The sequence below is a fragment of the Python bivittatus genome, unplaced genomic scaffold, assembly GCF_059951505.1.
Source record: "Python bivittatus isolate LINGU-HERP-01145 unplaced genomic scaffold, Pbiv_v1 ctg000020_np1212, whole genome shotgun sequence".
NCBI lineage: Eukaryota > Metazoa > Chordata > Lepidosauria > Squamata > Pythonidae > Python > Python bivittatus.
The window spans coordinates 117,781,063-117,808,693 of record NW_028277030.1 but is presented as its reverse complement, the minus strand read 5'-3'; the positions used below and the strand labels follow the sequence as shown (position 1 = coordinate 117,808,693).

Below are 27,631 nucleotides of genomic sequence, written 5' to 3'. Positions count from 1 at the left end.
TAGTTGCCTACTGATTCACATTGGCAGTGATGAAATGCCTTGTATGTTGTGTGCTTGCAGTCAATATAGGAAATATATAATTAGTATATTTATAATTTATTTCCTATATCAATATATAATTAAAGGAGTTGGAGTCGGAGGTACCATGAATAAAGGAGTCAGAGTCAGAGTAAAGGTTTTATGTGCCAACTCCACAGCCCTGCTATTTAAGATGTGTGAGAATACAAAAATGAAAGTCAGATGTAGTGCTCAATTACATCTAACCAAAGAAATACTAGAGAGTAAAGGGGCAAGACAGGGCTGCATGTTAGCTCCATCACTATTTAATTTTTATATAAATACACTGGTGGCCAGCTTAAGCAGCCTAGATTTCCATCTTCCCAAACCAGCCCAACAACATATTAATTTACTACTAGGTACTGACAATGTGGTAGTTTCATCCTTGACTCCTGTCAACCTTAAAAGGGCCTTGAGTACTCTTTTACTTCACTGCAATAATGAGAAGCCCAGTCACAAAGTATTCCAAGTCTAAGATCTTTCATATTTTCCAAATGTCCAAGTCATGGAACTGGCAAAGAGGAGGGCATACCATCAAAGAAGTCAAAACCTTTAAATACTTAGGGGTGGTTTTTCAAGGTTTAGGAGCCCAAAATGTCCATCAGGACTTTGCATGTGAAAGGGCACAGAAATCAGCCTCAGCTTCTATTTTAATTGAGGCAAAACAGTTCATTCCTGCTGCTGTTATTTACAGCTAAGGCTCTTGACTAATTATTATATGAGGCTCAACTGGGGCCATACAGTAAGATGGCACCATTAGAGAAAGTCCAATCCAAATTCTTGAGAAATATTTTCCAGGTCCCTCATGGTGTCCCAAATACAATACTTTGGCAAGAAGCAGGAGATACTAGAGTTGGCCTCTGGATTATTACCTTTAACTTTAGGTTGAAATTATTATACTGCCCAGTTGGATTGGCCTCTTTAATTATAATAGATTATTTTGACTCCACCTGAAAAAAAGTCATTTCTAGGAAATTACATTTCTATGGCTTTTCCTGGGACACTCTTTTCTATTAGGCTTAGAGCAACCCACTCAGTTTTGAAATAAAGGATTCTAGGAGTAGAAGGCTAATTGGATTACACAGTATCACAGTCCCTGTGATACATTCATTAACAATCAATTTCCAAAATACAAGTTGGTCAGTTATGTGGACAAGATCACTTTTGAAATTCAGAAGAGCTTTATCCTTAGCTCCCTTTAATGCTATTCCCACAGCACTGTTGGTAAGGAAATACAGGAACATCCCCTTTGCTAAAGGATGGTGCTCCTGTGATGCAGATACAGTAGAAACTACAGCCCATGTTTTGTTATACCTTTACTGCCAGTTCTACAGGTGCACTTATTTGTAGTTAATCTCCCCTCTCCTCTCTAAATTCCCAGGGTATTCTGATTTATTCTACTTAAATGTCCTATTAGATAACAAAGGCAATTTTGTATCCTTAAATATTGCCAAGTTTTGTTTTACTGTATGTAAACTCGACTCTGCTAATGGTTATTCAATGTTTTACTATGGTGGTCTTTTCCTTCTTTTGGTCTACAACTGTCATAAAGTCTTATCTTCTTATGCCCACCATTTTGACATGGTCCTGGTGATGATCCATACTGCTTTATTTCAACTAGGATCAACTGGAATGTTCTTGCAGTCCATAGAAGAATAATCAGATATTCTGACACACCCATTAGCCTTGATATAGTCCAGGTTCTGGACTTGCTGTAGTGAATAAAGAATAAGTAAATTTTCTTAAATGTTTTGGTTTCTTCATTATGCTACTTCTCAAATCTATTGTCTCTTTGCCTTTTCTGAACCCTGCTTGTTTATCTGGCATTTCTTTCTCCAAGAACATCTTAGTCTTCTTCATAAGATCTTAAGCAAAGAAGAATTGCTAACTAATTTGATTTTAGAATGCTTTCTCCTAGGTGGATTGGTTTCCCTCATGTCTTCAGAGTCCCACCTGCCCTCACCCCCATTGTATATTAAAAAAGAAGTCAAGAGTAATCTTATCAGCAAGGGTGATTTTATAGGGAGCTCCCACACCTGCCAGAAATTGCTCTCAAGGCCATCAAAGCTATTGAGCCCTCCTACCACATCAAGGCAGTAATCCCCTATGAGGAAAATTAAATCTTTATTTATTTCCATCCATCTTTCCTATGAGATTATTGTATTATTTATTATTTTATTTATTTGAATGTAGTAGCTACCTAACTCTAATGGACTCTGGGCAGCATACAAAACTAGAAAAAAATATAAAAATGGATAAAAACAGCAAGCCAGATGGACAGCCCAGACTAAAATAATCTTATGAACAGCAAAATCAAAACAAAACAGGGGCCTTAGACAAATAATAAAACATCAACCCCAGACCTGGGACCAAAGCCAAGTTTTCAAAGCTTTCCAGAACCCTAGGAAAGAAAGCACAATCCTTATGTCTGGGGGGATGCTGTTTTAGAGGGTAGAAGCCACTCTCAAGGTTGAGAGACAATGATTACAGGAGAAGGATCCTGCCTCAGTTTTCTTCCACAACCCTATGAAGTAGGTTGGGTTAGGAAGGAAGGACTCACCAAAGGCCAGCCAGCGAGTTCCATAATTATATAGGGACTTGAAACTAGGTCTCCCCATTTCTGGTCTAACCACTATTCTACAGTTTACTACTACACATAGCTAACACTTTTCCAGTAAGTTATTTAATTTAATTCTGTCATATTAAAAAATACAAATTGTTAACAATAACAAGACTTTTGGGGGCCACATACAATCCCAGTACTTCAAGTAATACATCTCTACTTGAAAATGTAATTCTACCTAAATTAAAGAAATATAGCAGTAGAGTATATAAAGGTGATCTGTATTGCAAATTATCTTAACTGCACATAAAAATTGAATTTTTATTACAGAACAATATTGTTTGTCTCCAAATCCCACAAAATTCTCAGCTCCAAAGAGGATTTTACTTACTAAACATAATGAGAATGTCACTCTCAATACAGATTGCATTTATCTTAGAAACCTCTATTCATTTTCTTCAAGCTTTTGAAACATATTTGAAGATCTATTCCTTTAAGCACCTTTAGTTCTTTCTCTTTAGTTCTTTCTCTTTAGCTACATTTATGCCTAAAAATACCTCCCAAAACATTTCTGTGATGTTTCCTTTTTGTCATTCAAACCCTCCATTTATTTCATTTATGTATATATCACTTCCCATACAAACTCATTTTGAAATAGTTCACATTTTTTGAAACTGAAAATACAATAATAAAATAAATTAAAACAATATTTTAAAAACAATATTCATTAAAAGGTGGAAAGAGAAGAAAAATAAAAACAGAACTATTCATTCAACATCCATATACTGCGAAGCCTTTGGCACAACCACTTTGTTCTCATCATCTAAGCATATGCTAGGAAACAGATATTTTTCCTCTACTTACTACTATCTCCTTCCAATCCCATGCTACCCTTTGTCTATCCTGTGCCACATTTAGCTTATAAGTGGCTTATGGCAGGAATCCATTATCTTATAACATTATCTTGTAACATTCCATTCATAATGTTTCTCTCGTATTAACAGTATTAAAATGTTTGAAGTAATATAGGCAAATGCACTTTTACATTAAAAACAAAACGAGAACCTAAAAGCTATAGATGTAAGAGTTTCTTTCTGGGCACAGCTATAAATCTCCCTCCAGGAACCCAAACAACTCACTTGGGGGCTTAGCAGCAGAAGATTCAAGGATGGAGCTCAGTCAGATAAGTTGCTTGACTGCAGATGAAATGAAGTTCAACAGTATAGATCAACTATAGCAGAACCTAGCATCTAGTCATATTTACAGTATATATAGCTTGAGGGTATAAATTCTTTCTCTCACCCTTATCTAATTCTGCTGTATCTTCATTTTTACAGTTATTACTTTTATGATTTCCATTTTTAGGACTTTTTGTCATATTCTAATGAATCAGATTCCTTGAAAGTTTTACTGTACCTCTTTTTCATGGTTTTGTGAGAAGTTTGGACATACAAAGCACTCTTCCTCAACCTGGGTACCCTGCAGGCGTCTGCACTTCAGCTCCCACAATTTCCCAGCCAACATAGTTATTACTGAGAATTCTGAACCTGAAATTCACACATTTGGATGGTACTTGGCTGATAGAGATTCAAGCCCTGATAAATCTTACAGAATTTGATTGAAAAGTTGATTCAAGCAATGCACTGAGAAACACAGGATTGCATAAACTTTACCTTCAGAATCCTTTCCTCTAATATTACAAGAACATCCTTGTTTAGCAAGGAAATCTATGTGCAATACTGTTCTTAGAACTTCCAGTTCTCTCAAGTGTAAAAAAGAAAGAAGGTTATTAAAAAGCAAGCACATTCTTTGGAGTTTAATCTCAAAGTGTATATCAAATAATTTTAATCTAAATTGCCTATCACTAATTTAAAATGCACAGCATAATAATTAATCCAATTGGTAATTATTATAACATCTATATCTATATCAATATCAAATGCCACTAAATTGGTAATTATTATAACATCTATATCTATATCTATATCAAATGCCACTAAAAATCAATGAAAATCAATAATTCGTAGTGTGTAAATTAAGCAAGCCAGATTTTCCAGAATACATTTTTCTAGAAAGGAAATATCATCAGACTCAACATCCATAGCAGACCTAATAAAGAGCTTTAGGGGAAAAACATAATATTCAGGATAGTAAGACTACAGCGTTCTTGTTATGAAACACAAGCTTCAGAAATTTACAGAATCAAACAAAGGATAGAAATAAAACTATAAATCTAATTCTGATATTCTTTGTCAAGGCTATCAAAATCTTGTAATAATTTCTGCAGGATTTTAAAATTGCTCCACATTACTGATTCTAGCAGTAAAGACTTCTGTGATAATCCACAGCATGCTGAAATTCTTCATACTGAAAGCATCCATCTATTTAATCAGAGTTGGGGGAAATACAATCAGGGAGCACATTACCATCCACATAATACTTACAAGCAGAATTACAAATAAAGGCAGAAAACTAGCATGATTGAAAGCAAATTGTTTAATGCTTGTAAAGTATGTGATAGATTTATTTCAGTAAAGCAACATGCAGAAAAGTTATTCCTATACCTACTAGTGTTTTTTTTTTAAATCCTTAATACCGAGCTCTGCTTTCTTAGGCACTTTTGTCACAGCAAGGCATCAAGAACAGAAATTAGCCAGTTTGTAGGAGAAGGCTGACATGGTATAGACGTGGAGAAATTGTAGGTTGTTGTCAGCCCTCACAGGTAAACCAGACAGGAAGCAAGACTAGATGAACTAATTCTACTTTATTGTAAGGCTACATTAACAGAATATTGAAAGTCTGAAAGCACAAACTTCCTGCCCTCCCTATTCACCGCCTGAGTAGTTAGGACGGGTCTTTCCTAAGTTTCTTTCTTTGACAGTTACCCTGTTGCAGATTCCTTTCTCTTTTATCTGATCGTTCCCTAGGCGGCACTTCTCCCCATCTTCCAAGGCCACCCTCACATTCCATCATGTAAAGTACAGTATTATTAAGAAATAAAGCACTTTCCCTGAACTTGCCTGCTTTGCTGCAAAGCAAAGTGTTTGAGGCCAACCTGAATATAAAGATAGGGCTCGTTTAAATTACAAAATTATTCCTAGCTCCTTTGGATCTAGCTGCATTTATATTCATAATACTGTAATGAAAACAGCTGCTTTACCTTAGGGGGGAAAAAAAAGATTTGCTTTCTTCTGCAACTTTTCTGTTCCAACTTGCTATGTAAAACTACTTTTATCTTTGTATTTTTAAATACAGAATTGTATTTTTATCCTGCTGTTCTGGTGATTATACAGCACTAAAGGAAGTTATCAACAGTTAAAACCAATACTGTGACATTATTTCAAAGACCAAAAATTTACAAGAAGTTTACATAGAAAAAGTAGGCAGACACAGTGGGTATAACGTTAAGCAAATAAACACTTCCTAAATAAAATGCCTTCCTAAATAAACACTTAATTGGCAAAATACTGTCTTATAAAGTCTTCATGCAGTTTTTCTTCAAAGATCTTTCGTACATAAGCACCATTCATATGAGTGAGACAAAGAAAGCAAGATGTTCTTATCTGATCTTTTGTTCATGTATGAGAATCCATCTAATGGAAAAAAGATTAAACCAAAGTAGGAATGGGAATCCCCCAGATGTTTTGGACTTCAGCTCCCATGAGTTCTGGACACCATAGCCAATGGTAAAGGATTATGAGAGTTATACTCCCAAACATCTAGAGAGCAACAGAAAGTTTACCCTAGGATTAGATAGTGTATATGAAATTAAACAAAGCCCAGTTCAACTTACAATTTTAACTGATGATATAGTTTTGAGTTCAGCCTTGGTTGAAATAATTCCATTTTTTCACTCAGAATAAATACTAAAAAGGAAAATAAAAAATAACATGCAGGCACAGAAAATACTTGCAGAATTGGAATAATATTTACCTTAATGATATAATATAGTCAGGATAATAGATGCTTTTGTACTGAACCCAGTACCTTGAATCATCTTCTGTAACTTTACTGTCTTCCGTTATTGAGAAGAGACCAAATGAAGCAAATCGCCGTACTGATATTTGCTGAAGATGGGCATTCTCCAAGGGCTTTTGCTTCAAAACCTTTAATTAAAAAAATTAAGAAAAATTAACAGAATTTTAATATGTAAAAGAAATTATCCACATTGAAATATCCAAAACTGAGGAAGCTGCAACAAGATAACCATTGTCCACATTTTAATAAACTTGAAACCATAGTGTAATAAAAAAATCAGGTAAAATTAACTTGATATCAATATAAGCAAAATTCTTAAATGATTAAGAAGTCAGTTTGTGAATATTTAGAAAAGGAGCCATAATAGGTTTATTAAGGATATATTATGCCAAACCAATCTGATCTCCTGTTTTATTAACCATGGGAATTTGTTTCACTTTGTTAACCACGGGAATGCAGTGGAGATACTGAATTTTGGTTTCAGTAAAACATTCAACAAAGTCTTTCATGAGATGCATTTATTTTTATTTATTTATTTTACTAAGCTTATATGTCATTCCAATTATATGTGACTTTAAGTGGCTTACAGACTTTCAAAACAATAAGAAGATTAAAACTAAATATATCAATATAAAATAACATAATATATAACAACCCACATGCCACATCCTTATAAAAAAAAGACTAAAATAATTCCCTCAGTCCCCAAAAGCCTGCTGAAATGACTAGGTCTTAATGATTTAGCAAATAGCTAATAAGGTCTGGTAGAGTGCAGAGAATAAAAATGCTGAAGCCTGAGATCCCTGCAGATGCTATTCTTTACAGAATACAACCCAGAGAGAAGCTTCTCTTCCAGATCCCAATGGGCAATGAGAAGATAACAAAATGAGGGTCTATGCTACCACTTGTTTGATTGTTTTTATTATTGTTAGCTGCCCAGAATCACTGGTCTGAGATGGGCGGCTATATAAATTGAATGAATGAATGAATGAATGAATGAATGAATGAATGAATGAATGAATGAATAAATAAATGCAACCAGAGTTGGCTCAAACAACTGTATTAATATAACAAGTGTATATCAATGGCTCTGTGTCAAGCTGAAGTAATTGTCAAATGCCCCTGTGCTATTCAACCAATTTATAAATTACTTGGATGAGGATTTATAAAATATGATTATATCAAATTTGCCAATAACACAGAGATTGGGGGAATAACAAATATCTTAGAGGGCAATATCAAGATTCAGGAGGGTCTTGACAAGCTGGGATGATGGGTAGAAACAACGCTGAATTCCTGTACTTGGCAGAGGATCGGACTAGATTATTTCCAAGATCAATTCCAACCCTTACATTCCATAATTCTACAACTTTTGTGTGACTTGGCTTTAGGAAGCCAAGACTAAGATGATGCAGGTTGATATTTTATCAAGGATTGGGATACCTTGAGTCAAGTGAAGTTATTGTGATAAAATGATTGCCTTTAAGGGCATCAGAAAAACCATACTAGGCCAGAAATCAGAAGGAAGTTCTGAGTTAGCATAATATTTCCCTATTTATTTATTTATTTATTTATTTATATTTCAAATTTGTCACCACCCATCTCACTGCAGAGCAACTCTGTAAATTCTTCTGTAAATTCTCTTATACAGCTTGATTGTTAACAGGCCATATAAGACTCTTATAATAAAGATGACAGCATAAGCATTCAGTCTTCTGGAATAACAGCACCATAGTTCCAGTTCACTTAGCGCTGACCAGACAAAATGTTATGGGACTAGTTACCATTACTACAATGTCATGCTAAATTCCAACACAGCGATGGCCACTGTAAAATGAGACGTAGGATTTCCTTGCCAACTAGTAATACTGAGATTACCAAGAGTCACTGGTCTGAGATGGGCGGCTATATAAATAAATAAATAAATAAATGCTCTGTGACAAATGCCTTAGTTACAAACCTTTCTATAATCTAGATTTCAGCAGGACAAAGGAAACAAAAGCAACTATGTTACAAATATTGTCTTAAAGTTAATAATTTTCCATATTTTTTTCAGTTATCTCCTGGAAGCACTAGTTTAATTTATAAACAAATGCATCCTATAATAATAAACATTATTACAGAAACATTATAATACAGAAAAACAAACCAAAATGATATCTGAAGAAAAAGGCAAGTGGAAGGGAGGGGCGGGGAGGGAGGAGGGGGGAGGAAGAAAGGAAACACAGAGGGACTGATCTGCTAAGTTATGAACTATTTTTAATACTTCCAACATTAAGAAAAAATTGGCATTCATCTCAGAAATGTTTTACTTAATAGCACTGGTTGGGCATTAAAGAAAACTTAAATCACAACATTCTCTGCTTCATGGCATCCAAACAAAAACTCTTTAATGTATCTTACTTTATATTCATTTAAAGTGATCTCACACCTAATTTGCAATATAAAAAATAAATATAATTCTCAATAACATAAAATCATCAAAATACATGTGTATAAAATAAAATGAATGTACAAAATAAAATACAAAATACATATGAAAGAAAAAGAAGTGGAAGATGAAATACTGCTTGTAATAAAAGTACTATGTTCCAACGTGTTTAGAAGCTATCCAGCAGCTAACGGCATTTGTTATAATAAAACCTATTTGTACAGTACACAAAACCAGAAAATGTAAGATATTTGGATTATAACAGTTAGTATCTGCTTCAGTAACTGGATGCCCAAATCCACTGTTACATTCAGCTTTGTTGCAGGTTTTGGTGAGTTCACAGGATTTTATATAAGGCACTGTGCAAAGCACCTCTTGTGCATTTTCTTTTCTCTTTTATTAAGTCCTCAAACAGCTTTTACTTTTGGTTCTCACAGCTTTTTCAAAAGTTATATTCCATTCTCCAATTCTGATAAACAACCTCATCTGACTTTAAAATGCTGCAAACATGTCCTCCCCTCCCCCTTTCTGACTAACATGCGCTGTAGGCATTCTTTACCTGTGTGTGTATGCATTGTGTAATGTTGGCTCTAATTCTACCTATTTTCTATTTCAATATGAGAAACGGACTGACATACTCTCAGGCTGGCAGCAGCACTTTCTGGCTGGCAGAATATAGTCCCCTTTGTCTCTCTTCTGGCTCTACAGTCACCTCTGTGCTGAGTTGTTTTGTCCCAAGATGATCCCCAGTTCTTCAGTGGGTCTTCAGATCCTCAGCCAACTTTGTTTTTAACCCCTTCTTTTGCCAACTCAGCAGTTGCCCCACCCTTTCTCGTATGGGAAAAATCTTCCTATAAGAAACGAAGCTCTGTTTCCTACTTTCAGATTCTACTCATCAGTTAAACTGAAACAAAGTGTTAGCCTAGACCAGTGTTTCTCAGCCTCATCAACTTTAAGATGAGTGGACTTCAACTCCCAGAATTCCCCAGCTGGCTGGGGAATTTGCAAGTTGAAGTCCAGACATTTTAAAGTTGATGAGGTTGAGAACACTGGTCTAGGTGCTTGCATGGACTCCCAGAGGCTGTCACATTACACTTTGTTTTCTGGGTGAGTGCTGTAACCATGTAAGTACTAAACTATGCTTAGCATGTCAGAGAATGCAATCAATGTCAGCTCTATCAGAAGTTGTTTCTACAGTATGCATTTCATATGGAACTGTCATGCCTCATTACTCAGATTTTTTTAATAAAGATTAATTTAATATCCACTTATAATCTTCCTTTGTTTTCCAAAGAACTTTTTCTTTCTTATTTAATTCACAATCAGAAGGACCAACTATTTTGAGAAGGACAGAAAAATAATCCACTTCTTCCCACATTTTTGTCTGAGATATAGTTCTGATGTAGGAATTGATGTATTCACAAAGTGAACCCCTCACACTTCAATCTTCACTCACTCACTAATCTTTTAATTGATATTTTAATTAGCAGCACAGCAATCCTCTAGTTTTGGCATGGCTCAACAATTCCCCTTAACCATCTGATCACCTGACCATTTGCTAAAGGCCCAAATAATGAAATTCACCTTTTGTTTCCCAAAAGAGACTCTCTTCAGGTAATCCCATTTATATGAAGGCAAAACTTGTAAAATTCAGACTTTGCTTTTATAATTCCACCAGGGGTCATAAGTCGTGTTTAACTCCTGGATAATTTCTGATTATCATAAGTAAAGCATTGTCTTTGATTGGTCAAAGCAACAATTAGTCTTCTCTTTTTTTAATAATACTTTTATTAAAGTTTATATATATAAAAACTAATACAGAACTAAAAAACCTACAAACAAAAAGAGAAAGGAAAGGAAAGGAAAGGAAAGGAAAGGAAAGGAAAGGAAAGGAAAGGAAAGGAAAGGAGAGAGAGAGAGAGAAAGACAGACTTTTCCCTCCCTCCAAACAAGTTGATGCATTAACAGTAACTTAACACCTTCTCTAAAATTCCTTTAAAAAGCCCTCTTCATCCCCTTTCTCATCCCTAAACAATAACCAAATTATGAAAAATATTCAATAATCTAATCAGCAAAAGCATTAAGAGTGCCAGTGATAATAAACTATATATTTTAAACTTAAACAAATAGGTCTATTTTGCATTTTAACTTCTAATGTTTTGCTAAAAAGTAAAGCCTAAAAGTTATCTCCCCTTAAGCATACAAAAGACCAATAGTAATAACATATGTATTTTAACCTAAACCAAATAAATCACTTCTATGGTATAAATCATCATCTTACAGTCCTGGTCAGAAAAAGAAAATTCAGTATTAACAATCCAAAATCAAAACGTAGATAATTTAACCCTGATCTGATAAATCCACTTTAAATTCCTTTATCTTCTTTTTGAAAGGGTCAATCTTCAGTCTCTTCTCCAAATAAAACCCCAAATGGTAATCTCTTATCATTCTCTCCCTGTCTATTTTCAGAAAAGGTTTCAGAAATTTAGTGTTTCCGTTCTGTAGGTCCAAAATAGAATAGCTCTCAAAGTCACTCACTCTTCTGATCCATTACAGCTTCTTTCTCCATATCATTCTCATAAGTAATTTTGAGTCCATATTCAGATTCACAGCATCCTTTTCCGTATCTTCCATAACTCTCTTATAATCTGGCATGTCTTTAAAGTCCATTTTAAAATATTTATTCAAGTCGTCCTCAACTTCTATATTATCCAATAAAAAATCTTCTTCTTCTACAACCTCTGTTGGTCCCAATTTTAAAACATAGTTCCGGGACACACTGATTCCAAACAGCTAAAAATTATTTTTGAAAGAAGGATACTCCTCCATTGTGTTGAAAGAGATATATTCCTTTAATTGCTCTCTCTTCCCTCTGACCTTCAAAGCTCAATCTTATCTGGTGTTTATTTTCAGAAGTAAACTTTCCCAGGACAAATTTCTTGCAATTAAATCCAAATTCATTTACTATATTTTCTTAAACATTTAAAACAAACCTTTAAAAAGCTGTTTCAAATCTATCTAGCCTCTTAACTATCCCCAATCAGTTTTCAAGCATTAAAATATTTCTTTTTGATCTTTAAACTTACTTTAATCTTCTTTCTCCCAGGATAGTAGGAAATTCTCACAGTGTACAGCAACTTGCCTTTCAGGAGGTTTTTAATTGCCAAATAAATCATGAATAGGCAGTTTATGATGTTAATTAAAAAAGGAAGTAAAAGCAAATCTAGTGTCCTTTTAAGGCTCCACAACATGGCTTGGGCTCTATGTTTTTCCCTCCACTCCCACAGCACTCCACTTACTAGAGTTTGCTAGACTGCAATCTCTTCACAGGGAGCCTCTCTAAGTAATGCCTGTGGGTGATTGTGTCATTCTTCTTTATCTGGAGATGGTTCCAAAGAGTTGAACCGGTTGCCAGCTCCTCTAATTGCTGTGTGCATCAGCTCCATAAAGAAACTGAGCCAATCCACCATTTTCCCCGGAAGTCAACAATTAGTCTTCTCAAAGTGGCTGGCTTTCACTGACTGCCCCTTACTCTATGAGACTGGGGAGAAATTGTTCTTATTTATGTTTAATTATTTAAGTGTTTTAAGTAGTTTTATAATGTTTTAATTGTCGGTTTTATTGTATGTCACCCAGAGTCACCTTGTGTGATTCAGGAAGCCATATAGATTTGGTAAGTAAGTAAGTAAATAAATAAATAAAGTACATAGAAAGAGAGAAAATTAATTGAAGAAGATCCAAGCTGAAGGACCACATGATCTTTTTCCAATGGGTATGCACTGAAACCCAAGAGTTTATTTATTCAAGTAGAAAACTACAAATTTAGCTAGGATGAATGTACTGATTTTATTAAAAGTTCTCTCTATGTGACTGCTGCCTTTTCTTGTTTTCCCTGAAATTTCCTTTTCCCAATATACTCGATTTATATCAATAAATTTGGCTTCATTGGTTTAAGAAAACTTCTTATCAAAACTTTATCCATATGCAATATTGCACAGATATACTGTACATCTACCCCTTATGTTTCAGGATTGGCACAAGATTTACTAACTTTTGAATTTCTGGGCTTTGGGCAAGAAGATCCAAAGCATTTTTCTTTCTCTGTTTTCTGGACTGAAGCAAAAAGTCCTGAGTAGATGGAACTAAGAACTCCCCAGCTGAACAAACTAGATGATGTCTGGTGGTTTGGCCTAATTGATGGCAGTCCACCTGAGAACCCTTGAAAGAAGGGGTATGCCAGGCAGGTTTTAAATTATTCCACTCCCCACCCCTTTGGTAACAAGTGGTGAACCATTTTTCTAGTTATATATTTAAAATATTAATCTGGTAGCAAAACTACTGAAAGAGTGTTAGAATAATTCACCATTTTAATGCAACTATTTTTAAGGGAATTTTTTTTCCTAACCACTACCAGTTTGGGGGAGGGGGGTTCCTGAACTAACACTTCCAACCTACGTTTCTATACAAGACAAATGATAAATGATTGTTTTTTCATAAGCAATTATGGACAATTCTGTATAAATATATAAACACTTTACTGCTACATACTATAATTGTTTTTGTTGCTTTTAAAAATAGCTTGGAATTTGAATTTTCCTTTCTCAGTCCATAGCAGGTATATCATGTCCTTTTTTAAAATATGTTTTGTCTTAACTGGTGGACATCTCTGACAGCATGAAAAGTTAATTTAAGTTTGGATTGTAGTTTTCAGAAGAAGAGCAATGACTTACTTCTTGGAGTCACCCTTTCTGGAGCAGCTGATAATGAGCAATTAAATATGTCTAACATTAACACCCAAAAACTTATTTGATGTTGCTGATACTAAGAGTTGTTCACCCATATGATAATTAGCCTTTATTACCATGAAAAATTAAGAACCAATTTAATCACTTATTAAATACGTTCTATTTTATTTTCAAAAACTATCATTCAAGTTGCTTAAAAGTTGGCATACAGCTAATCCTCACTTTGCTGTAGTAACACATTTGTCCCACCAAATGTGGAGCTATTTACAACTTACATTTCACACAACACGATACTAGCGACACTCTACAAGTGGGTGCTGTTCCATGTATTATAGCATGCATTACAACAAGGAGCAACATCCCACAACTACAGTGTACGAATCAGCTATTGCAATGACCAGTATTTGCTTCATTGAGCAGGTGCACAAACATGCAAGACCTCTTCCCCTCTTCGCACTTGCAAGTTTTATTTCAATTATTAATAGGTGTATTACTACTACTACTATTACAGTATTACTATTATTATTCCACACTGGAAAGTTAAACCTTTTCATTCTAGAAATGTCAGAGCAGAAAACCCCCGACACAGAGTCGCCATTCAGTCCTGAAGCTGAGTTGGTCCAGTTCAGCTGTCAGCCAGACCCACCTCCCTCGGGGTTTGTAAGATGTCAAGAGAACAACGCAGGCTACCAGGGGCTCCTTGAAAAGATGCGAGTGCTCTATGAGAAAAACAGCAGATAGCAAGAGGATCGTCGGTTTAGCTCCTTTGCCCTCGCGGTCAGCTATTACCTCGCAGGAAAGCCGGTGGGGCGTCATTCGAGATAGCTGCACCCCCGCTACAGAGACAGCAATAACTTATTCAAAGGAAGCGAGGCGGAATCATTGCCCATCTGCATGCCAGAGAATGGCAGGTGGCGCAACTAGGTTCCCTGAGGGGAAACAAGCGGCTCTGGCCGTTGACTTTCCGTACCTGTCTGAGAAGCGTCCAGCGGGCTTTGGCCGCTGCCTGCTTGCCCCTTTGCCCGGTGTCTCCCTCTTCGTTTTCCGCCTGATCCCTGTCAGCTGGAGTAGGAGAGGCGCTGAGGAACGGCTCTGCAGCCATGCTAACGTCGCTTCTCCCTTCTTCCTCCGATCTAAATTCAAACTTGAACGAGCGCGCCAAAAAATAAATCCTGAGATGAAAGGGGCAAAGGGAGTCCGGAAACAATAACTCTACAGGGACCCGTCGCCTCACCAGAAAGCAGCGGCGAAGCACACGAAACAGCCGTCAAGGCTGGGAAGCTTTTGCCCGAGCCTTTTTCAGCAAGAGTTGCTAAAACCTCCCATTTAACAACTGGGAGCATGAGAAGAGGACGGAATCATCTTTGAAGCGGGCAAGGAAACCGACGTTTGACAGTACCAACGGCTACCTGAAAAAACACAGTGAAGGATTATTTGTTGCCACGAACAGCTAAGTTCATCTCTTTTATTGTCACGGTAGGGGAAAATATTGCCCTATTTTTAACATAATTTTTTTAATGGAAAAAAAGGAAATAGATTATGATCTCGAATCAGGAGCGGCGTTTCAGTGCCCCAGACCAAAATGGAGATTTCGCATTTTATTTGCGGGCAAGGAAAATCGCCATGTTGATAAAGGGCAAAGCGAAGACTCCGGAAAGCCGCGTTCTTCTGCCATCTTGGTTGTGGGCAAGCATAGTGTTCCTAGCATATCGAGATGTGGGCAGATGAAGGTTTCGGTCGCAGGCTTAACAAGTCATCGTCGTTCGTCTTGCCGTGTTGCCGCTTGTCTGTGATCAATAGTAAGGAGCCGTCGCGTTCTCTGAGGTTCGTGTTTCGTTCTGGATTGTTATGTCCCTCCTTACAGATAGTTTAAAAGGTAAAAAGTTGGTCATAATATTTCCACTGATTTGATTGTTATATTTCAGTGACTAGAGATAACTGTTCCTTTGCTTTAAAAACAGTTTGGAGCGGGAAATCAAGCCAAAGGACGGCCCAATTTCCCCCCGGTATCTAGGAAATACAATTTTATTATAAAGCACAAAATTATAATTTCAAATGTATAGACAAAATAGTTGCAACTAAGTAGCAATTCTAAAATGCTGTACTGTACAGTGAATTGCTATAGTAAGGGTCTGTGTTAGGGTCCACTAAATTCCTTGAGGCTTAACTGAGTAAGCATACAGTACTAGTTTATCAGCTGGGCTCTACTCTGCTATCTTTTAGTGCCTTTTTCCTTGAGGCTCTTATTAATTCCTCAAATCCAGTATATTATTCATTTTACAATGTGGAAAGGCATTTTTTCACAATACATGTTTGATCAATATTTGATTTGTATACACATGTACCAAAGAGCCCCCCCAAATAATAATACAGTAATACATATTTTATGTATGCAAACTTTTACATTGGTTCACTCTGACTGACTCTGAGTGTTTATCTACACATCTTTGTCATAGCTGACGATGTCCCAGTAAACCATTGGTCAAGGACATTAATGCATGACATTGCATTAATGCATGACATCCTCAATCCAGTCCCAGCCCACGGCAGAGACAGGGTCTACCCAACTTTCCATGTTCCATTTCAGAAGTGGCACTTCTACCACACAAGTATGCTGAGTGGTCAGTGTGCCACAAATCAGTTCAAGTAAGTTTCAAAGTGAGATCCTGCACTGATATTGTTGGCCACCTGAGGTTACTGCAGACACAGCTCTGTGTGGTCCATGCTTTCAGGGTCATTCACCTTTTGGCAATGGGAGAGTCATAGAGAAAGTGGATGGCTCAGACCTCTTCTTCCAGAAGAGCTCTGGATCTTCATAACCTGGCCCACCTTTTGTTTTGGGGTGGTGGCAGGTAATTCTCATAATTATTATGTACCTTCCTGTCAGCCTTTCAAGTCAGTCCAGACAAGAAGCACACCCAGGAATACTAGCTCTATCTTTATTTTAAGGTTATATTAACAGAATTTTGCAAGTCTGAAAGTACCCCTCCTGTCCCTCACTTTTACTGTGCCGAAAACTCAGAAGGGTCCCTTCTGAGATGCTTTCATCACCCCTCCTCTTTTGGACTCAAATTTCTTTTATCAGACCATTGTCTAGGCTGTGGCTCTTCCTCCTGTCTTCCAAGGTCATTCCCAAATACCATTGCACTTCCAGGAAGTGCCTTACTTGGTGTTCTCCCCTAATCCTAGTATGTGAGAGAGATAGGGCTCCAACATTCTGTGCTGTCTTTCTGGCAATTAAAAGATTTGGGGGGGAAAAAAAAGAATAATTTCTATAATGCAATCTCATGGCCATGTAATGTAGCCTTTCCTTGAAAGACAGACCAATCTCACAAGGGTTAAACAAAATCAAATACTGTTTGATCCCCTAAATGTTGACAATATGTGAAAAAAATGCTTCTGAGAGAATAAGATAAAAAAAATATTTGTAGAGTATTATAAACCTTGGGTAGGAAGATCCACAAGGGGCATCACAAAAGTTAAGATGGCAGTCACAGCAGCACAATTGTCATGGCTAGCTCTGAGTCTGAGGAGGAAGTGGTTACTTCAGAGGACCCTGTGGAAGAGCAGCCTGCCTCAGAGAGCAGCAGGGATACACAGGGGACTGATTTGGCTACAGCGCCTATGGAGCAGCTGGAAGCAGCAGAAGATGAGGGGTCTGATCCAGGTCCTCCTCCCAGTCCTAAGGTATGTAGGGTTGAGTGAAGGGCAGAACAGAGGAAGTCTGCACAGCTCCTTGCGAGGCAAGGGCGTTCCCACTGATCATTATTTGTACCTGGTGGGGCTTTATTTTAGAGCCACCACTACAAGCAATCCTTTTTGGGGAACAACCGCTCCATTTACCAGAACCTCTGTCTGTTGTGCCCTGAACTCTTGCCTGTGAAAACTCTGTGCTGACAACCTACGATGATTCTACGACCTCTGAACTGTGCCCTGACAATGCTTCTGCCCACTGCTTGGCACTTGCTGCTTGGGATCTTGCCTGTAAGTTTCCAAGAGATTTGGGACTGTTGGAGACTGCATATGTGTCTCCATACATGCTCAGCCTGCTGCTGCTGAAACTGCTCATCCAAAGTAAAGCCTTGAACTACGCTCCTTTATGCGTGTGTGTGTGAATGTCAGACCTGGGATAGGACAGCAAAGTTCTTTACAAATGTACAAATGTGTGAGTGTTCAAACGCATGTTAATTTTTTTTTTACATCCCTAACCCCCAGGTGAATGCTTCTTACCTAAGGGATACCATGGTTGCCATTCAGTTTTAACCAGACCTTAGCCAAATGTGGATCCTGTTCTGGTACAGAGGAAGATCTAAACAGCCAGGGGCAGACAATAAGAATAGGAAAATCTGAACTGCAGACATCAATTAAATAAACAAGAAGCAAGAACCAAAGGCTGAAAATATGGTTGTGGACAGATTGGTAATCAGATTAGCTATACAGGAATGAGTATCTCTGTTGTGAGTATGACAAGTTGCTCATATTGTAGAATGAACATTATTATAGCAATTATATAAAGTTAAATAGTTGACCTAAAGACTCAATCTAGCCAGCTGATGAGCTGCAGCATTCCTTCTCACTGCTACAATAGTGAGATTACAGCATAGGAAATATTGGGCCAGTTTTCCTTGAACCTGTGAGGTGCCTCAATTGTTCAGGAAGTAAGGCACCTGTTATCTGTTCCTTAATTTCTTGGTATGAGTCTTCTGCCTCCCTTAAGGAGATTCAGTGAAATTATCCTGGGACCTTTGGTTGTGAAATAAATAGTGACCTATCTTTCAACAAATGGAAATGGAGAGCCAGTTTGGTGTAGTGGTTAAGGCACCAGGCCAGAAACCAGGAGACTGAGTTCTAGTCCCGCCTTAAGGTCAAAGCCAGCAGGGTGACCTTGGGCCAGTCACTCTTTCTCAGCCCTAAGAAGAAAGCAAGGGCAAACCACCTCCAAAATCTTGCCAAGAAAACTGTAGGGGCTTGTCCAGGCAGTCACCAGGAGTAAACAGTGACTCGAAGGCACAACAAATCTTTTGACAATATTAAACATTCTTGCAGTATTTTTGCCAAACTTTTATGCAAGTAATGTTTTTAGAAACCAATAAGGCAAAAAAGTCTCCGGTTTGTTTCTAATTTCTATTAAATTAAAATTAAAATTTATTTTTTCTCTTCCAGCTCTGAACTAGTAGACTTGAAGACTGTACACATCTGAAAGTGAAACATCTACTACCTGTGACTAGTTTACCTGTGCTTGCTCTTACTTTGGACTCCAACAGTTCTAAAAATAAGAATCAAGCAAGATGAATATTTTGTCATCATGTATTCAGGCATAAAATACTTTCCTTACTTTTTGAAGAGCAGTATTGGTCACTTCATGAACTGTTTTAAATGTTCCTCCACTTCATCTGTAAGATTTTATAGTCAAACAAAGCAGCAAGTGTTTTTGTTTACAGCATGTTTTAGAAATGTGTACATTGTTCCTTATTCCCAGGGAACCATTCAGCCATGGAGGCTTTTTTCCTGCAAGGTATGGTATTTGAATAAATCATTCAGGCCAACAAATATCTTGGCCCTTACACAATAAAAACTGCCTTTTTTCTTGTGTCTGTGACTCACTAAAATTATTAAGGCACAAAGTATGTTTCCAGTTATGCTTACGAGACCATGACACTTAAATTTTGGGGCTTCTGTTCTGGATTCAGTTGGGTTCTGCTATTCTAGCTATTTTTAAAAAACCTGCTTATTCAGTGGAAATCCAGTGACAGACTACAACCCAGTAGAATAAAGATATTTTTTTATTTCTGCCAAAGACAATTTCTAAATTCTGTAGTCAGAAATTTAATTCAAGTAGCAGCATTTTGTGTTGATAGAAGTGAAACATTGAATTAACTGGTGGAATATCAAAAGGGATCTCTAAAGCTGCCATCCTCTACAGACTCTACAGAGGTAAATAGCATGGAACTAAGTGGGTATAATCCAATTTGAATTTTTATATTAGATCAGGAAGAGAGTGATGATGGGAAAATACAATAGCATTTATTGAACATTGCTAAGATCTTTTCAGTCATATATTAATCAAGTTGTAGTTTATATAAACTTTTTGCCATAATTGCCTTACATTTTTAATTTATTATGTATTGGGGATGTAGGTAGATTAAGTTTAACCATGTGGCAGTATATCAGAAGAATAGAAGAATAGGTAAGTTTCCTGGACCAAACTGAATTTGCAGGTTTATAACATTATGCATTAGTAGCATATGTCTATAATGTCATCATACTGTGTTGCTTATGCTTTAGGATACGTCTTCAAAACCAATTAATTGGTCCTTGAATTTATGTACAAGCATTAAAATATCATAAATTGTCCATAGATCAAAGGTTTCAAATAATTTTTTAATGAACAGAAGTCCCTTGCCATGAGCAGATAAATTAAGTACACATTCAGCCCTTGTATTGTAAGGGTATCTATGTGGAAAAATTGAGAGTCTTTATTTTTAGGAACAAATTAAACGTTAGCTTTGTTAATACAATTCATATTCACATTCTTCTGTTATAAATGGCAGCCAGTGGTAGCACTGGGCAGCTTTGAGATCATAGGAAGAGAAGGATTAATTTTGTCAGAAGCGGAGAGGGGTAAGACACCTCTCCAAAGTTGCTATTTGTAATTCAAAAGAAGCCTTCATATTACTGATAAGAGTCATTAAATTCAAAAAGTAGTCCCATACCTTTCAGCTGCTACTTGGTTACTAACTTAATTTTCTGGAATAGAATATGCAACATATTCTCAACCAAAATTATTAAAGGCATTTTTTAGTTGGTATATAATTTCAGGTTGTATTAGTAAATCCTGCTTATTAGCACTTAAACATCTCATGTCTTCTACTAGGATCTTCTGAAATCAGAGCAAAAGAACTGGAGGGTTTGTTCAGCAAACTACACAGATTTGAGAGAAAGAATGAAACAAAAATTAGAAAAGCATTATAACAGTCATTCATCAAGTCCAAGTAGCCTGATGGTAAGTATTATAAAAGTTGCCAACTTGCTTATCATAATACTGATCCTGAAACTATTTTGAAAGTTATTTAAAGAGATGTCTGTGTGATAAAGCTTGTCTTGTTAGTAATAGTCTGTATTTGCATAACTCTTTTAAGCATTCAAATATTTTATGTGTGTTACTTCCATATAACTCCTACCATAAATCTGTAAGGTAGGTATTATTAACCCAATTCTGTACATGGAGAGACTGAAGGAAAGTAGTTTGCATTGGTCTATTTCCTGAATGCATTGGGAAAATGGAGTTCAGATATAACATATTTCATCACACCAGGATTTAAAACCAGTGTTACAAAGGTTTTTCATTAAAATAAAACAATTTTGTGATGAGTCCATCATGATCATTCCAGAGTTTGAATATCCATTTACAGTTATTGAGGTTAAATAGCTTCCATTTCCCTAGGTTTGTTTGCCTGTTTGGTTTTTAAGAAATTTCATGATTGTACATTTATATCCCATTTGTTTCTACCAAGGCGTGAATATTTTTCTAAACCGTTACTACTGCATAGAGAGCCAATGTGGTATTACTGATTGACTCTGGGCCAGTTTCACATGATGGTTGTTATGGGGAGTAATGGGAGGAGGGAGCACAAGTCATTATCTAGAGCTCCTGAATGAAAGACAAGATAAAAATCTAATAAATAACATGAAAGCTTGCATTATATTTAGATATGAAGGGATCTCAAAGTTAATTGTATCAAGAGCACAGAAATATTTGTAAACAACTTTGGATGATCTTGAACAGCTAAACAGAGTTAGATCTGATTAATATCTTGAAACACTGTGTTGCCTGACTGGGAAGTTAAAAAAAAAAATCCAGAAGAAGGCAATGGCAAACAACTTCCATATTGTTGCCAAGGTAGCTACATGGATGTGTCCATGATGTTATTAGGAGTCAAGCTTAACTTTACCAAAATAGTATATTCATGTTCCTGAAATTTATCTCACTCTCTGATAACTGAGGAGTGTATAAATATTAATGTACTAATGGCAGATGGATATAAGAACGTTCATTAGTTCCTTTAAAAAATCAGATGTTTTAGATGAGAGGAATACTATATTCCAGTGCTCGATTCATCTACTGACATGGATAAGGGAAGCATATGAAACACATCTTTGAAGGTTGGATACAAATCAAACAAATAAAATGGCTCACAATATATGTGGATACAAGGTGAGGTGATGCCAGTGTACTATGTGTGCCTTAAGTCAGGATGCCAGTATGCTTGATTTAACACTTTGCAACTACAAGTAGTCCTTGTTTACCGACCACTGGTTCAGCAACCGTTTGAAGTTATGATGGCGCTGAAAAAGAAGATTTATGATTGGTCCTTGAAGTTGCAGCTGTTGCAGCATCCCTGCAGTCACAGGATCATGATTTGGGTGCTTGGCAACTGACACTGATTTACAACAGCTGCAGCATCCTGTGGTCATGTGATCACCATTTGCAACCTTCATAGCCAGCTTCCAACAAGCAAAGTCAATGGGGAAGCCAGCAGGAAGTTGCCAGTCACGTGATGTTGCACTTAATGACCGTGGGTATTCACTTCAAGACTGCAGCCAGAATTGATGTTGTAAGTCGGCACAGTCACATGACATTTCACTTTTATGACCACGTTGCTTAGTGACGGAGTTACCGGTCCCATGTGAGGATTACCTGTAGTACCATGAAGATTACTACCAAATTAAGGGGAGATGAAAAGGCTATTGGCTGAGATGTGATGATAGGTGGTATAAGAATCAGATGTTCAGAATGGTATAAACCAGTGTTTCTCAACCTTGACCACTTTAAGATGGGTGGACTCCAACTCACAGAATGCTGGCTGGGGAATTCTGGGAGTTGAAGTCCACCCACCTCAAAGTGGCCAAGGTTGAGAAACACTGGTATAAACTAAGACTGTTTCTGTGAATTACTAGATCTTTACAGCAGCATTCTTCAAACTGCCATTTTTCAAATGAGTTAATACTACATCTACCAGAATGCTCACCTAGCAGTGGCTGAAGATTTTGAGACTTGCAGTCCTAGTACATCTGGAAGACAGCCTGGAGGGAAATGCTAAATCTTACAGTTTTTATGATATTACATGAGGGATATAAGGAAGCATATTTTGCTTCTAATTGTATAGAGATCCCATAGATCTCAAGAAAGCTCAGTTTATTGTACAGTAATTTGACAAAATATAATTAGAGATAATGACGTAATTCTGCAAGCTTTGTAATGTATCCATTTTTATTTTAATGTTAACCAGATTAAGTTTGGAGACTATATTTACTTTGAAGAAAATGGCTGCATATTTCGTTCAAAGCTGGGAGAAGTAGGTATGAGTATTTCTTATATTACTAAATTTAAATATTTTTAGTATTTCCATATGCAGCTTTAATAAATTAAAAGAAACTTTCAGTAAGTTCCTAGGAAAACAATGTGTTATATTAGGCAAGAAAAGGTATATGTCATCCTCAGCAAAATCCTCAGAACTACAACCAGTCAGAGGGGAGCTGGGGCAGGAGGCCACATATCCTGGGCCTCATACTACAAGGGAACCTTGTATTTAGGCGTAAGTTATTTTTTATTTTAAAATTATGTTTCATTCAGAGTTTATGTAAGTAGCTGGAGCCTTTGTGAATCTCAAAGAGGAAAGTTGGACTCTCAAACCAATAATAACAAAATGATTGTGGTTTTTTTTTTCTTTATCTAAAACATTTCAAGCCTTATTTAAGGAGAAAAGCCTTAGCACCTGGCTGACCACATCTGGACTGGGAACTTCAGGATCAGGTTTATTGTTACTTGAATGGGAAACCTTCAAGGAATGCCAGGGTTGCAAGTTAGAACAGAAACATGAAAAACATCCCAGAAGAAGGCATTAGCAAACCACTTTTAATTGAATATGGTTGTCAAGCAACCTGTAAGGATTTATCCATGAACTGACTAGGTATCAAACTCCATTCAAAACAGACTTTAAATTTTTAAGGGGTAAACTTCACCCAAAGTAGCTTTTAAAAAATAAGCATAAAAGTCCATGCAATAAAGTAATTCTATTTGCTAGGTTTGTCATTTCATTTAGCAATTTGGGAATTGTGCAGCACATAAACTATAGCAGATGCCTTTCAAATATCATAGAACAGTATTTCTCAAATTTGGCAACTTTAATGGACTTCAGCCCCCAGAATTCTTCAGCCAGCTAATCATGTAAGCATATATAGATGTGTGTTTTTGTATGTGTATGGCCATTTGATTTTTTTTTTAACACCAAAAAGAGCATGAGACAAAATATACTTAAAACAACCTATTAATTTTGAGTTTTAAGCACAGGTGTTATATCGCATTCTCTTCTGTGACTTTGCTAATATATTTGGATGTGGATTGGGGAGTAAAATACATTCAAATTCAGTTTCTTTGTTTTGATTTTTTTTTTTTGCACAAAATTTAAGGTAAAATTTTGAAATAAAGAGGATATGACCACAGTCTTACCCGTTTCGTTGTGATTAGGTTTCATCTATCCATCCATTCATCAATTAATTAATTAATTGAGAAAATCTATGTAATTGCTTGTCAAGAGAACAAGCTACTCATAGCAAACACTCTTTTCCAACAACGCAAGAGACGACTCTACACATGGACATCACCAGATGGTCAATACTGAAACCAGATTGATTATATACTTTGCAGCCAAAGATGGAGAAGCTCTATACAGATAGCAAAAACAAGACCAAGAGCTGACTGTAGCTCAGATCATGAGTTTCTTATTGCAAAATTTACGCTTAAATTGAAGAACATAGGGAAAACCACTAGACCACTCAGGTATGACTTAAATCGTATTCCTTGTGAGTACACAGTGAAGGTGATGAATAGATTTAGGGGATTAGATTTGGTAGACAGAGTGCCTGAAGAACTATGGATGGAGGTTCGTAACATTGTACGGGAGGAAGCAAATAAAGCCATCCCAAAGAAAAAGAAATGCAAGAAAGCAAAATGGCTGTCTGATGAGGTTTTACAAACAGCTGTGGAAAGAAGGAATGCAAAAAGCAAGGGTGAAAGGGAAAGATATAAACAACTGAACGCAGATTTCCAGAGAATAGCAAGGAGAGATAAGAAGGCCTTCTTAAATGAACAATGCAAAGAAATAAAGGAAAACAATAGAAAGGGGAAGACTTGAGATCTCTTCAAGAAAATTGGAGATATCAAGGGAACGTGCAAAGATGGGCATGATAAAGGACAAAAAAGGCAGGGACCTAACAGAAGCAGAAAAGATCAAGAAGAGGTGGCAAGAATACACAGAAGAACTATACAAGAAAGATCTTAATGTCCCTGATGTCCACATTGCTGTGGTCACCAACCTTGAGCAGACATCCTAGAGAGCAAAGTCAAGTGGGCCTTAGGAAGCATTACTAACAACAGAGCTAGCAAAGATGACAGTATTCCAGCTGAGCTATTTAAAATACTAAAAGATGGTGCTGTTAAAGTGCCAACAAGTATGGAAAACTCAACAATGGTCATGGGATTGGAAAAGGTCAGTTTACGTTCCAATTCCAAAGGAAGGCAATGCCAAAGAATGCTCACACTACCGCACAATTGCGCTCATTTCACATGCTAGCAAGGTTATGCTCAAAATCCTACAAGCTAGTCTTCAGCAGTACATGGACCGAGAACTACTGGATGTACAGGCTGGGTTTTGAAGAGGCAGAGGAACTAGAGATCAAATTGCCAACATTCGCTGGATCATGGAGAAAGCACGAGAGTTCCAGAAAAACATCTACTTCTGCTTCATTGACTATGCAAAAGCCTTCGATTGTGTGGATCACAACAAACTGTGGCAAATTCTTAAAGAGATGGGGGTACCAGACCACCTTACCTATCTCCTGAGAAATCTGTATGCAGGCCAAGAAGCAACAGTTAGAACCGGTCATGGAACAACCGATTGGTTCAAAATAGGGAAAGGAGTACAGCAAGGCTGTATACTGTCACCCTGCTTATTTAACTTATATGCAGAGTATGTCATGAGAAATGCCAGGCTGGAAGAATCACAAGCCAGAATTAAGATTGCAGGGAGAAATAACATCAACCTCAGATATGCAGACGATACCACCCTAATGGCAGAAAGTGAAGAAGAACTAAAGAGCCTCTTGATGAGGGTGAAAGAGGAGAGTGCAAAAGCTGGCTTGAAACTCAACATTAAAAAAACTAAGATCATGGCATCTGGACCCATCAATTCCTGGCAAACAGAAGGGGTAGAAATGGAAGCAGTAACAGACTTCATTTATTTGGGCTCCAAAATCACCGCAGACGGAGACTGCAGCCATGAAATTAAAAGACGCTTGCTCCTTGAGAGGAAAGCTATGGCAAACCTAGACAGCATATTAAAAAGCAAAGACATCACCTTGCCGACAAAGATCCGCATAATCAAAGCTATGGTTTTTCCAATAGTAATGTATGGCTGTGAGAGCTGGACCATAAGGAAGCCTGAGCCCCAAAAAATTGATGCCTTTGAATTGTGGTGCTGGAGAAGACTCTTGGAAGTCCCTTGGACTGCCACAAGGTCAAACCAGTCAGTCCTAAAGGAAATCAACTCTGACTGCTCATTGGAAGGATTGATACTGAAGCTCAAGCTCAGATACTTTGGCCATCTAATGCGAAGAGAGGACTCCTTGGAAAAGATCCTGATGCTGGGAAAGATTGAAAGCAAAAGGAGAAGACGGCGGCAGAGGATGAGATGGTTAGATAGCATCACTGAAGCAATGGACATGAAACTGAGCAAACTCCGGGAGGCAGTGAAGGACAGGAAGGTCTGGCGCGATATGTTTCATGGGGTCACAAAGAGTCGGACACGACTTAACGACTGAACAACAACAACAGCAACAAAAATGCAGTTGGTAGGAGTCAACACCAGCTTGGCAGTCAATCAATCAATCAATCAATCCAGTTCCATTAAAGCAGTGGCAATTAAATTTGTCACAAATTCATACCATTGAATTTTAGTAACTTTAGCAAAATCAAGGTCTATGTGTATAAGACTAATTCCAAAACAATGCATTTATAAACACATTCAGCAGTATATCAAAGCAATAGATGATTCTTTGAATTAATTCTCCCATTTTAACATGACTGTTTTTGGTATTGTAGGTGAACAGAACTATGAAGCGCTACTTAGCACAGAAGCTCTACCCTTTGAAGATTCTTTTATCCAGCAAATACGAATTTCCCCAGATCATGGATATATGGCTACTGGAATTAAAAGTGCAAACTCTGAAGAGTGTGCTTGTATCATTGTGAAACTACAACCATTATCAAAAGTGGAATGCATTATCCCACATGCATTTAGCTTTGGTAAATATTTAGTATAAATAGGGGATGTGTAAATCATTTGGCAGTGCCAAGCAAATACCACTTCCTGAAATGTCAAGGCTATAAATCGTAGTGGAAGTGTCTTAGGCACATGTGCAAGTAACCAAGAAATCCTGTTGAAGTGGCTGAATCAAACGTTTGAGAGGCAGCTACTACCTAAACTCTTCTTGAAGTAGCATTTCTCTTTTAGTCTTGCCAAATGATTTGCATAACCCTAGCATAAATATCTTGTGTAGACTGGTACAGCCTTCTTAAACCTGGTTCCTTCCATGTGTGTGGATCTTTAATTTTCATAATTCCCAGGCAGAATGATCAGAAGATAGCAGGTTGAAGAAGACTATTACAACATGCTAAATCAACTTTACTGTGGCTTCATAATTTTTAGATTTGCTGAATGTCCTGGGGTGGGCGGGGGGTATAATGTAGGGCAAATGGGAAAACAAGTGTCCCAACACAAGATCCACACTCTTTGTGCA

General features: G+C 37.0%; 2 protein-coding genes across 8 annotated transcripts in view; one reads left to right on the top strand and one right to left on the bottom strand.

Moving 5' to 3' along the window:
- Nucleotides 1-15,072, bottom strand: part of CAMKMT (calmodulin-lysine N-methyltransferase) — a 331,308-nt gene extending 316,236 nt beyond the window's left edge. Inside the window, exons 1-2 of one of the 4 annotated variants that reach the window (XR_015797399.1) lie at nucleotides 14,745-15,068; nucleotides 6,554-6,726 (exon numbers count right to left, since the gene is read on the bottom strand). Coding sequence is in view for 3 of the 4 variants with exons in the window: in XM_088147696.1 (XP_088003822.1) it covers nucleotides 6,554-6,726; nucleotides 14,745-14,876 (305 nt within the window). In the remaining variant the exon portion in view is untranslated. Of the gene's footprint in view, nucleotides 1-6,553; nucleotides 6,727-14,744 lie in introns of all 4 variants that reach the window. The other 3 variants (XM_088147696.1, XM_088147718.1, XM_088147704.1) reach the window with 3 other exon arrangements.
- Nucleotides 15,073-15,175: 103 nt separating this feature from the next.
- The window catches only part of PREPL (prolyl endopeptidase like), a 32,984-nt gene continuing 20,528 nt past the window's right edge, over nucleotides 15,176-27,631 (top strand). For 2 of the 4 annotated variants that reach the window (XR_003084305.2, XM_088147666.1), the window contains exons 1-5: nucleotides 15,176-15,650; nucleotides 18,938-19,289; nucleotides 20,649-20,777; nucleotides 23,065-23,134; nucleotides 26,934-27,137. Coding sequence is in view for 3 of the 4 variants with exons in the window: in XM_088147666.1 (XP_088003792.1) it covers nucleotides 19,080-19,289; nucleotides 20,649-20,777; nucleotides 23,065-23,134; nucleotides 26,934-27,137 (613 nt within the window). In the remaining variant the exon portion in view is untranslated. Of the gene's footprint in view, nucleotides 15,651-17,989; nucleotides 18,232-18,937; nucleotides 19,290-20,648; nucleotides 20,778-23,064; nucleotides 23,135-26,933; nucleotides 27,138-27,631 lie in introns of all 4 variants that reach the window. The other 2 variants (XM_025164386.2, XM_025164388.2) reach the window with 2 other exon arrangements.